Source organism: Lipophrys pholis (assembly GCF_963383615.2).
Source record: "Lipophrys pholis genome assembly, chromosome: 8".
Taxonomy (NCBI): Eukaryota; Metazoa; Chordata; class Actinopteri; order Blenniiformes; family Blenniidae; genus Lipophrys; species Lipophrys pholis.
The window spans coordinates 15297778-15307672 of NC_137630.1; the positions used below are offsets into that span (position 1 = coordinate 15297778).

The window sequence follows — 9895 nt, forward strand, 5'->3', positions numbered from 1 at the left end:
GTGAAATGATAAAGATTTATTATGGTCATCTTGTGATTTAAAAGCCTTATCAGACAAACACTAAATACTTTATTTCTCCATGGCCTATGCCTCAGGCTGGCCATGGAGATGAGAAATGTTGCGTCAGCATGACAAGTTGGTTGTAGATTGGACGGTAGATGTGAGTAAGCTGTTGATTTAATGCAAAACAGAACAGAATGTGTTGCACCGAGTTCCCTTATGTGTATAACATAAGTGCTGATTTATATTTAATGGTAGAAAGTCGTTTGAGAATTGAGAGACTACGGCAGATGAAATAAAACGCTGAGCATCTGTAAGAGAAAGATCAGGGCTTGTTTCAGGGTGGTGAAAGTGACCAAAACTGATGATGGATTGTGTTGACCTTGAGTTTTGTGTTTCTAAACACTGGCTTAAGCTTGTGTTGGATTAGTGTAATTCAAAAATAACATGTTAATGATAATTGTGTGATTAAGGGTGGAGATAGCAACACCCTGGTCTTTTTTTCTATGAGCTGCTCCATAACAACCTATATTATAGTGTTTAAGTAAAAACCTTGCCCTGGTGTGCATCGAACGATCACCAAAAGATAATAAAATACTGTTATTAGTTACCTTGGAAACTTTTTTTCTTTTCTTTTTTTGTTGATTCAAAATAATCACGTGTGGAAAATTGCTGAGGGGTGGAGGAAGCATTGTGTTGGTTGGTTGACAAAAACAAATCTTAAGCTTGATTACAGATTTTTTGGGTAAAAACTTCACCAAACAAGAAACAAGCAAGAGACAGAGTGACATGTGTCAGAGTACTCATCAATCCATAATTAGAGGGTATGATAGGAGGAGTAGCAGACCAAGCCCCTGACTGAACTGTATATATGTCCAGAGATTTTTGCCCAAGAAGCAGTTGCATCCTTGTGCACAGGAAGTGGAGACATGGAAGGTCGCTTGTCTACAGTCTGTGCACTGATCCTGATTCTGGGTTTGATTGGGTACTCAGATGCCAAAGGTATGTTTGTGTTTACTTTTGTACATTTTGTGTTTCATCAATTTTCAATCAGGCCTGGGGTGAACTCTGGCTTTGACTGGTTAAATGATACATTTTAGAGCTTCCAAGTCTTTGGTTAAATCTTTTTAGGTGAAGAATAGTTGTTGAACACATGACCTGACATTGTTTTGAAGAGAAACAGACAATCAAAAGTCACATTTACTGTTTTCCAAAATTGTGTTCTCTTTCTCATCAGTCAAACCCGGATCATGCCCTCAAGTTCACGGGTATTCAGCGATCCTTTGTAAGAGCTGGTCTGGGTGCTCTAATGACTACCAGTGTTCCGGACATCTGAAGTGCTGCAGGAGCGGATGTAAATCTGTCTGTGTTCCACCAGGTGAGACGTGGCTGAAGTAACAAGATCTTGTTAAATACTTTCTGCAAAGTTTAGAGTTTTTTGTAATTAGGAGTTTTTCATGCTTTGAACAATTTTGGAGTAAACTCAAGTATAATCATCCAGAGAGCCCATCATTTGCATAGAGTAGTTCAAAACATCCAAACCTAAACTGGCTCTGGAAAGGGCTATTGCATTTATTTTTTTATTTTTCAAAAGAAGGAGGTGACGTTGAATAGCCCATTTAAGGATGTGCATGTGTTAAACACTGTCCTGCCAGCCATAAATGCTGTAACCTCAACTTTGAGACTTTCCGAGTCTTATTTTCTACTTTTAATACAAATTTCTGTCTTTCTCATTTTCAAATGGGGAGCTTCCAAATATTTAGTTGAATCTCCTTAGGTAATAAATGGTTATGGGATACAATCCAGGATAGTTTTTAAGGAAAACAAACCTTCAAAAGCTACATTTACTGTTTTCCAACATTGTGTTCTCTTTCTCATCAGTCAAGCCTGGATCATGCCCTCAAAATCACGGGCTTTTATTGCTCAAGTGTAGGAGCTGGCCTGGGTGCTCTAATGACTTCCAGTGTCCCAGACATCACAAGTGCTGCAGGAGCGGATGTAAATCTGTCTGTGTTCCACCAGGTGAGATGTGGCTGAAGTAACAAGATCTTCTTAAATACTTTCTGCAAAGTTTAGAGTTTTCTGTATTTGTTTTTTTATGTTTAAATAATATTGGAGTAAACTCAAGTATAATCATCAAGAATTATAAGCTGTTTTATTTACCTAACCTTAAAATTAGCCCTCCTTACTTTTATCAATAACTGGTCCTCCTCAAGAGAGCCCATCATTTGCATAGAGTAGTTCAAAACGTACAAACCTAAACTGGCTCTGGAAAAGGGCTATTACATTTATTCAAATTTTAGTTTATTTTTAAAGGAGGTGGCGTTGAAAAGCCCATTTAAGGGTGTGTATTTGTTAAAAACTGTCCTGCCAGACATAAATGCTGTAACCTCAACTTTGAGAGTATCCGTGTCGTATTTTCTACTTTTAGTACAAACTTCTGTCTTTCTCTTTTTCAAGTGATTATGGAATACACGATCCAGAATAGTTTTTCAGGAAAGAAACAAACCTTCAAAAGTCACATTTACTGTTTTCCAACATTGTGTTCTCTTTCTCATCAGCCAAGCCCGGATCATGCCCTCGAGTTCGCGGGCATTCAGTGTTCCAGTGTAAGAGCTGGTCTGGGTGCTCTAATGACTACCAGTGTCCCGGACATCACAAGTGCTGCAGGAGCGGATGTAAATCTGTCTGTGTTGCACCAGGTGAGATGTGGCTGAAGTAACAAGATCTTGTTAAATACTTTCTGCAAAGTTTAGAGTTTTTTGTAATTAGGAGTTTTTCATGCTTTGAACAATTTTGGAGTAAACTCAAGTATAATCATCCAGAGAGCCCATCATTTGCATAGAGTAGTTCAAAACATCCAAACCTAAACTGGCTCTGGAAAGGGCTATTGCATTTATTTTTTTATTTTTCAAAAGAAGGAGGTGACGTTGAATAGCCCATTTAAGGATGTGCATGTGTTAAACACTGTCCTGCCAGCCATAAATGCTGTAACCTCAACTTTGAGACTTTCCGAGTCTTATTTTCTACTTTTAATACAAATTTCTGTCTTTCTCATTTTCAAATGGGGAGCTTCCAAATATTTAGTTGAATCTCCTTAGGTAATAAATGGTTATGGGATACAATCCAGGATAGTTTTTAAGGAAAACAAACCTTCAAAAGCTACATTTACTGTTTTCCAACATTGTGTTCTCTTTCTCATCAGTCAAGCCTGGATCATGCCCTCAAAATCACGGGCTTTTATTGCTCAAGTGTAGGAGCTGGCCTGGGTGCTCTAATGACTTCCAGTGTCCCAGACATCACAAGTGCTGCAGGAGCGGATGTAAATCTGTCTGTGTTCCACCAGGTGAGATGTGGCTGAAGTAACAAGATCTTCTTAAATACTTTCTGCAAAGTTTAGAGTTTTCTGTATTTGTTTTTTTATGTTTAAATAATATTGGAGTAAACTCAAGTATAATCATCAAGAATTATAAGCTGTTTTATTTACCTAACCTTAAAATTAGCCCTCCTTACTTTTATCAATAACTGGTCCTCCTCAAGAGAGCCCATCATTTGCATAGAGTAGTTCAAAACGTACAAACCTAAACTGGCTCTGGAAAAGGGCTATTACATTTATTCAAATTTTAGTTTATTTTTAAAGGAGGTGGCGTTGAAAAGCCCATTTAAGGGTGTGTATTTGTTAAAAACTGTCCTGCCAGACATAAATGCTGTAACCTCAACTTTGAGAGTATCCGTGTCGTATTTTCTACTTTTAGTACAAACTTCTGTCTTTCTCTTTTTCAAGTGATTATGGAATACACGATCCAGAATAGTTTTTCAGGAAAGAAACAAACCTTCAAAAGTCACATTTACTGTTTTCCAACATTGTGTTCTCTTTCTCATCAGCCAAGCCCGGATCATGCCCTCGAGTTCGCGGGCATTCAGTGTTCCAGTGTAAGAGCTGGTCTGGGTGCTCTAATGACTACCAGTGTCCCGGACATCACAAGTGCTGCAGGAGCGGATGTAAATCTGTCTGTGTTGCACCAGGTGAGATGTGGCTGAAGTAACAAGATCTTCTTAAATACTTTCTGCAAAGTTTAGAGTTTTCTGTATTTGTTTTTTTATGTTTAAATAATATTGGAGTAAACTCAAGTATAATCATCAAGAATTATAAGCTGTTTTATTTACCTAACCTTAAAATTAGCCCTCCTTACTTTTATCAATAACTGGTCCTCCTCAAGAGAGCCCATCATTTGCATAGAGTAGTTCAAAACGTACAAACCTAAACTGGCTCTGGAAAAGGGCTATTACATTTATTCAAATTTTAGTTTATTTTTAAAGGAGGTGGCGTTGAAAAGCCCATTTAAGGGTGTGTATTTGTTAAAAACTGTCCTGCCAGACATAAATGCTGTAACCTCAACTTTGAGAGTATCCGTGTCGTATTTTCTACTTTTAGTACAAACTTCTGTCTTTCTCTTTTTCAAGTGATTATGGAATACACGATCCAGAATAGTTTTTCAGGAAAGAAACAAACCTTCAAAAGTCACATTTACTGTTTTCCAACATTGTGTTCTCTTTCTCATCAGCCAAGCCCGGATCATGCCCTCGAGTTCGCAGGCTTTCAGTGCTCAAGTGTAGGAGCTGGTCTGGGTGCTCTAATGACTACCAGTGTCCCAGACATCACAAGTGCTGCAGGCGCGGATGTAAATCTGTCTGTGTTGCACCAGGTGAGATGTGGCTGAAGTAACAAGATCTTCTTAAATACTTTCTGCAAAGTTTAGAGTTTTCTGTATTTGTTTTTTTATGTTTAAATAATATTGGAGTAAACTCAAGTATAATCATCAAGAATTATAAGCTGTTTTATTTACCTAACCTTAAAATTAGCCCTCCTTACTTTTATCAATATCTGGCCCTCCTCAAGAGAGCCCATCATTTGCAAAGAGTAGTTCAAAACGTACAAACCTAAACTGGCTCTGGAAAGGGCTATTACATTTATTTTTTTATTTTTCAAAAGAAGAAGGTGACGTTGAATAGCCCATTTAAGGATGTGCATGTTTTAAACACTGTCCTGCCAGCCATAAATGCTGTCACCTCAACACCTCACAGGTGCTGCAGGAAAGGATGTAAATCTTTCTGTAGTCCACCAGGTGAGATGTGAATGAAATAACAACATCAAATACGTCCTGTGCAGTTTAGACTTTTCTGTAATTGAGAGTGTCCTTGTCATTTTGAATATAACTCATGTATGCTTGCAGTGAAGTAAGAGTAGTTGTATTTGCTGCACCTTGAAATTAACCTTCCGTATTTTGATAAGGAGCAAGTGTCATTTCACACAGCCCAACATTTACATGTCATAGGTCAGAATACACAAACCAAAGCTGGCGCCCAGAAAGGACCATTCACATTTGTGAATGAGTTTGAGGAGGGTATTGTGCAATGCTCCTAACTCTTAATCATGGCAGTTTTCCTGCTCAGGAGATGAGATGTAAGAAAATGTCCAGCTCAGTAAAATGAAAATGTAGCTCTGGCAGCATGAATCATGCTTTTAATAAGCAAATGTGGATTTCTGATGAGGAATAGCAAAGTAATAGAAAATAATTTAATAAAACTATACTTCTGGTGTTCTTCAGATGACTGTATCATAACCCTTGGCAATGAATTCAGATGCTCAACTTAAACCTATTCCAACCAATTTTATTCGTTTCTGCAATAGACTGTACATCACACCACCTCACTCATTGTTTTGAATCATTCATTCATTCATGCTGCCCCTACAACAACATGTGTCAAAACTTCAAAATCTGAGGCACAGTATGAAGGAATGTATGTATAAATGGAGACATATAATAGGCTTAAGGTTTTTTTTGTTTTTGTTTTTCAAATGTATTATAATTGTGTATGTATTGGTTGTTAATGCAATGAAAATCATTTGAAAAGAACTGTCACTGTCATATGATATAGATATGCTTACACCGCTAATCTTCAACCATAATTTATACTACATCCTGGAATTTCAACTTTAAAATCATATATTCATAATTTATTCAACATTCCCCAATTTCTCTTACATTACTGTTTGATTACAACTTTTCACATCTCTGAAGTCAAGGTTTTTGGTCAATTTTAATCACTTTTACACTCTGTCTTTCCATGTATTTTCAATTGGGCAGCTGTAAAGGTATTAGTGAAACCTTTTGATTTCTACAGAAGACTCTTCGTTACACTATTAAACACCAACAAACTGTGAGATTGTCTGTTTCATAACTTTGAATATTTTTACACTTTTTTTTTTTTTTTTTTTCTTTAGTGATCAGGGATTTTGGATGCCCCCCCTTCAACTGGAATAAGGACAATGTGTGTTCTTCTGCTGGACAACGCAAATGCTCTTCTGACAGGCACTGCCCCAGACACTGGAAGTGCTGCAAGCGCCAGTGTGGACAAGTGTGCACTCCTCCACGTCGTCGTAAGTTATTCATATAAGAAACTCCAGAGAGGATTCCTTTTATAAATGTCCTGTGTAGTCTAGAGGGTGTTTTTTAATTGCAAATGTTTTTCTCCTCTTTGTTGTAGACAACTGGAACGGTTAATACCTGACAGAGAAGTTTGAAGGTGGTAAAGTTTGAGAAGAAAAGAAATTCAGAAAAACAACTCGCGCCATTCCTGCAGTGAGCCCTGCTGATTTGACAATCTTCAACCACATTGAATTCGACATGCTTGGGTGCGCATTCTGGGTTTCTTTAATGATAAAATACAAAAATTAAATATAATAAAATAAAATAAAATAAAGAAAAAAATTGAATAAGCCATATATTCTGAAAATGTTCAACTTAATCAACTATTTGTGCACTTGTGTACACATTTGATTACAGGTTCGAACTAAATCTGACCTTTATGTGATTAATCCTTTTGTTTCAGATATGGTTAATGGTGCCCTGATTTTCTAAATCTCTTCATCATCAGCACATAATCGACACAATTGCATCAAAAAGTGCTCTGTGTTTGTCATTTATATTCACAATCACATCAATATGTACTTGCAGTTTTGTTTTGGAGTTAGTGGTGTTTCTTTATCTGCTCTATCAGGTGATGTTAGTTTTGATGGAATGATGAAATGTCATTGTTCCTCAAATCTTGTGCTTGTTTGTCAGCATAATAAAAAAAATGGTGTTGGCCTGAATATCAGCTGGGTGATGATTGATTCTTTTTGTCTGTCTGACACACATATCAATCCAGACTGATGTGACAGATAGAAGTCAGGTGGACACCTGAATGCACTGCTTGGTCCGTGTTTGAAACACTGCATCTTAATGTAGCCACGACCTTATAAAAGTTTCTTTAAAAAACATCAACAGAGGAGAAACACATTTGCATTAAATAGTATAAACATATAATACCATCAAAGACCAACTGAAGATGAAGATGCTCTGGAAGAAAAGGAGAAGCAGCGAGCAGCTCAGTTCATGATCTCACAAGGAACAGTTGGCTCACACTGAAGACTGAAGACACTGAAGACATCCTCACTGGAGGACTTTTTGCATTTGTGCCACTGGATTTTCACACTGCCACTAGGTGACGCCAAATGATCATTCAACATTAAACACCCCTGGCCTTGTCCAATGTATAGATGTAGTTTTGCTGTTGTGCGTTCAGCGACAAACATTTCAAATGATATGCAAGGACATACATTAATGTTTTGATTTAAAACATGTGCAGGAAACGGGCAGTAGGGTGACCTTGGTACTGCCATTTCTAAGCGTTCAGCTCATTTTAATGCTGATATCAACAACTTTGTTTTCATCACATTGTCGTTGATGTTGTGTACACATACACAACACATTAGATTGCATTTCTGTGTGAATGTCTAGTGCCATCTAAATACATTCAGACTGATTCATAAAACCTTATTTTTGCACAAAAAAACACAACACAGAATACAACATTCAAGTACTCAATTGATGTATAAGTAAGTTATTATGACAAAGTTAATTAAAATGTTGCACTAAGTTATGAATGTTAATTAGTCTCTAACTGAAAAATATTTGTTGTTGTTTCTCTAATCAATGTTGTCACTTCAGTAAAGTCCCTTTTTCATCAGTTTTCAAAGTGCTGGAGAATTACAATTACAATAAGTACACCACCACCCCACCACCCCCGCCCTGCCAAAAAAGTCTTATGTGTTATTCCTTATGTAGCATGTAACTGTTGTAAGTGTTACATTTATTCTTTTGTTTACAGTATGTTATGACACCCACAGTTGAGATAAATTTAGCTTGAACCAAAATTGTATTTGTTTGAAATAAATGATGATTTTACACCATATTTATTTCTTTGATTGCAGCCGTAAGATATATTACTGAACATGAATCTTTCGTATCATTGCACTTTGTATTCCTCGATCGACTGGCCATCACTATCCTTATGCAGACTTTTACATTGGTACAACTTTATCTACTGCAATATTTGGCATATTTATCCACCATGTTGCTTAAACATACTGGTCCAAAGCTACACTCCCAAAAATGTCATCACCCTCGATCCCCTCAGTTGGTACGGCCATCCATTCATCTTTTAATCCACATTATCTCCTTCAGGGTTGCGGGGCCACTGGAGCTGATCCCAGCTAACTATGAGTGAAGGCAGGCTACACCCTGGACAGGTCGCCAGACCATCATAGAGCAAATACACAGAGAGACAGACAACCACACACACTCTCATTCATGCGGAGGGGCAATTTAGGATCACCTATTAGCCTCACATGCATGTTTTTGTACTGTGGTAGGAAACTGTATAAACCAAGCACAAACATGCACATGGGGAGCACATGCCAACTCCACAGACCTGGCTGGTATTTGAACCTAGATATTTATTTAATTCTGTCTGTAAATGACCAAATTCCTGGGGGTAATCCTAGATGACACATTCAGTTGGAAGCCACATATAGAATATATAGAAAATAAATGATCTGGAACTATTGGTATTATTCACAAAACAAGCAACTTTCTGAACAAGAAATGTTTGCGCATACTGTATCTCTCACTTTTTATGCTACATATGACAAATTGTGTTGAGGTTTTTAAATTTAAAATTAAGATAAAATAATAATCATTTAAGAGGATTGTGTGTATTTGAAAGAGGTAGTGCAAGAACCAATGTTAAATATAGATGTGTTTCCTTTCTGGGAGTCATTTTATGGAATGGACTTAGTGACGACTTAAAATTGTGTAAATCTTTGTTGTACTTCAAATAAACATTGAAAAGTAAAATAATTAATGGTCACAATAAAAAATGATTTCTGTTGCTTTTGTTATGTTCTATTTGTCTGTATGTTATTTCTCTCTTCCAAATTACTTCTGTTATGTTTAGGGTTTTTTCTGTTTGTTTTTTTTTATCTTGTATCATTGATGTCCTGGGTATACTTTATGGGTTTGTAAGGGATAGGCAAAAATAAGCCTTGACTTCTGCCTGGACCCGTTTTGGCTACTGATATTGTGTAAATGTGTGTAATAACAGGACTCTCCTGTAACTGGGAATATGCCTCTTAATGAGAATACCTGTATCAAAAAAGGTCATATAAAATAGTAATTCATATTTTCTTCTGAGAGATTAACATTGAAGCTGGGAGAAGGCCTCTTCCTGAACTGTAGTTTTCTCTCCAGTCCTCTCAGGCCTGCCTGTATTCATATTCCAATGTAAAAACTCAAAGTGAAAGTGAGATTTATTGCCAATTCTGACAAGACTCACAGTGGAATAGAAATAAGAAAATGTAGAATATAGGCAAGAAAAGTAGTAAAACAACATTTTTAAATAAATGTTAAAAAGCTGAACTGTGCAGTATATAATACATTATACCCTCGAAATGTGCAATGTGTAATACACTGAAGTCTAAGAATAAGTTGTGAGTGTCAGTGGATGTGGA

At 36.8% G+C, this 9895-nt stretch overlaps 1 protein-coding gene across 3 annotated transcripts; it reads left to right on the top strand.

The window, feature by feature from the left end:
- Positions 1–876: 876 nt before the first annotated feature.
- Positions 877–6724, top strand: LOC308113447 (uncharacterized protein). Of its 3 annotated transcripts, XM_080469744.1 has the most exons (9): positions 877–1002; positions 1238–1378; positions 1882–2022; positions 2562–2702; positions 3206–3346; positions 3886–4026; positions 4566–4706; positions 6287–6442; positions 6550–6724. In XM_080469744.1, the coding sequence occupies exons 1-9, from the start codon at positions 930–932 to the stop codon at positions 6564–6566; spliced, it is 1092 nt and encodes a 363-aa protein (XP_080325870.1). In that variant the 5' UTR covers positions 877–929; the 3' UTR covers positions 6567–6724. The 3 variants fall into 3 exon arrangements, with proteins under 3 accessions (XP_080325870.1, XP_080325871.1, XP_080325872.1); XM_080469745.1 differs by lacking the exon at positions 4566–4706 and having other exon boundaries at positions 6550–6699; XM_080469746.1 differs by lacking the exon at positions 2562–2702 and having other exon boundaries at positions 6550–6699.
- Positions 6725–9895: the final 3171 nt, after the last annotated feature.